The 1,671-nt window shown below is 42.4% G+C and overlaps 1 protein-coding gene across 1 annotated transcript in view; it reads right to left on the bottom strand.

Annotated features, from left to right (window-relative positions):
• The window catches only part of LOC136796157 (uncharacterized), a 5,338-nt gene extending 3,879 nt beyond the window's left edge, over positions 1-1,459 (bottom strand). The window contains exon 1 of the mRNA XM_067049056.1: positions 230-1,459. Coding sequence (XP_066905157.1) covers positions 230-1,459 — 1,230 coding nt within the window. The remainder of the gene's footprint in view (positions 1-229) is intronic.
• Between the last annotated feature and the right edge of the window lie 212 nt (positions 1,460-1,671).

Below are 1,671 nucleotides of genomic sequence, written 5' to 3'. Positions count from 1 at the left end.
GGTTGCACTGTATTTTGTTGTTGTTTTGTACCAGTTTTATACATAATTTGTTTGCCTCCTTTAATTCCGACAAACTTATTGTTCCTTTTGGTACTAATGACAATTTTCTACACCTTTTAATAAAACGTAAGATATAGCAGACGCTCCTCAGTAGTCTGGTATACGAAGAAAACCGCTCCATCCATTCAACACTCGTTTTAGTGGAAGGTTTTACCACACCTAAATTTACCCTTTTTAATTCAGGTAAATTTTCAGTCTTTAGTTCCAATCTGGGCCATCTCTTTAATGGCGACATCAACCAACGAGGCCCCGCCCACCAAAGCAGATGTTTTCCTAATTCCGATGGTAATAGGCCGCTTGAACTACAATCCGTCGGGTTTTCCTCAGACTTTACATGATACCAATCATTCATGTTGGTGATCTCGAAAATTTGTACGACTCTATGAGCCACAAAGGCGTTCAACTGCTGTGAGGGAGTAGAGATCCAACCTAACACGATCGTGGAGTCGGTAAAAAATCTGGTGCAACAGATAGATAACTTATTACGCAGACTGGCACAAGATTGATAGAGACGACTCAACAAGAGAGCACCTGACAGCTCTAGCCGAGGGATGATCATCCGGTTAATGGGAGACAACTTGGTTCTAGCCCTAATTAGATGAACTTTGTAGCCTGACTGAGTATTCTCGACCAGATATAATACGGCAGCGTAACCCCGTTCAGATGCGTCGCAAAAGCCGACAAGAATCGAAGACTTACATTCTTTGTCTACTACGCGGCGAGGAATCTTTACTTGTGAAATGGAGTCGAGCTGAGAAATAAACTGATGCCATCTCAGACATATTTCAGGTGGGCCCACGTCATCCCATCCGCACTTGGAGATCCATAAATCCTGAAGGATAGTCTTGGCATAAAACACTACTGGAGACAGGAACCCCAACGGGTCATAAATCCTAGCTATTGCTGACAAAATAGCTCGTTTTGAAGGATGCCACGAAGGAGTAGTGATTTCGTAGGAGAAGAGGTCCTCGTCCGGAATCCAATGCATACCCAGGAGCTTGATCTTTGGATCATCATCCTCGGTGAGGCAGGCTGCTTCATGCAAACCTTCCGAACTTTGCAGAAACTTTAGTAATTGTGGACTGTTACTTGCCCACTTACCCAATTCGAAACACCCCTTACTTAACAATTTCTTGAGTTCTGATGCTAATTGTTTAGCTTCATCTACTGACGCTGCACCTGTAGCAATATCGTCCACGTATATGTCTTCTTGCAAGACTTTGGATGCCCATGGGTACGAATCTCCTTCGTCTCGTACCAGTTGGATAATAGCCCTTTGTGCTTGAAATGGTGCCGAACTTGTGCCATACGTGATAGTGCACAGTTCAAACTGCTGGACCGTATCCTGCGGGTCGAAGCGCCAGAGTATATGCTGATATTTTCGATCTGGCGGGTGCATCGATCTGGCACGTAAATATATATGAGTATATTTACCTATTTGAGTACGTTTATAACAACTAATAAAAAAATATGTTTCCTCTTTCCTTCGTACGGTGGCCACAACAATTTTAATGTTGTTCATTTGTTTTGTTTATCCAAAAAGCAAGCTAACCAATTTTCATTGTACATAATAAATTTGTGATTCAAAACAAAACAAAGATGGCGGTACGT

This window comes from Halyomorpha halys, unplaced genomic scaffold (genome assembly GCF_000696795.3).
Source record: "Halyomorpha halys isolate HHAL.00 unplaced genomic scaffold, Hhal_1.1 Scaffold439.1, whole genome shotgun sequence".
NCBI classification, from domain to species: domain Eukaryota; kingdom Metazoa; phylum Arthropoda; class Insecta; order Hemiptera; family Pentatomidae; genus Halyomorpha; species Halyomorpha halys.
This window is presented reverse-complemented; position numbering and strand designations above follow the sequence as displayed.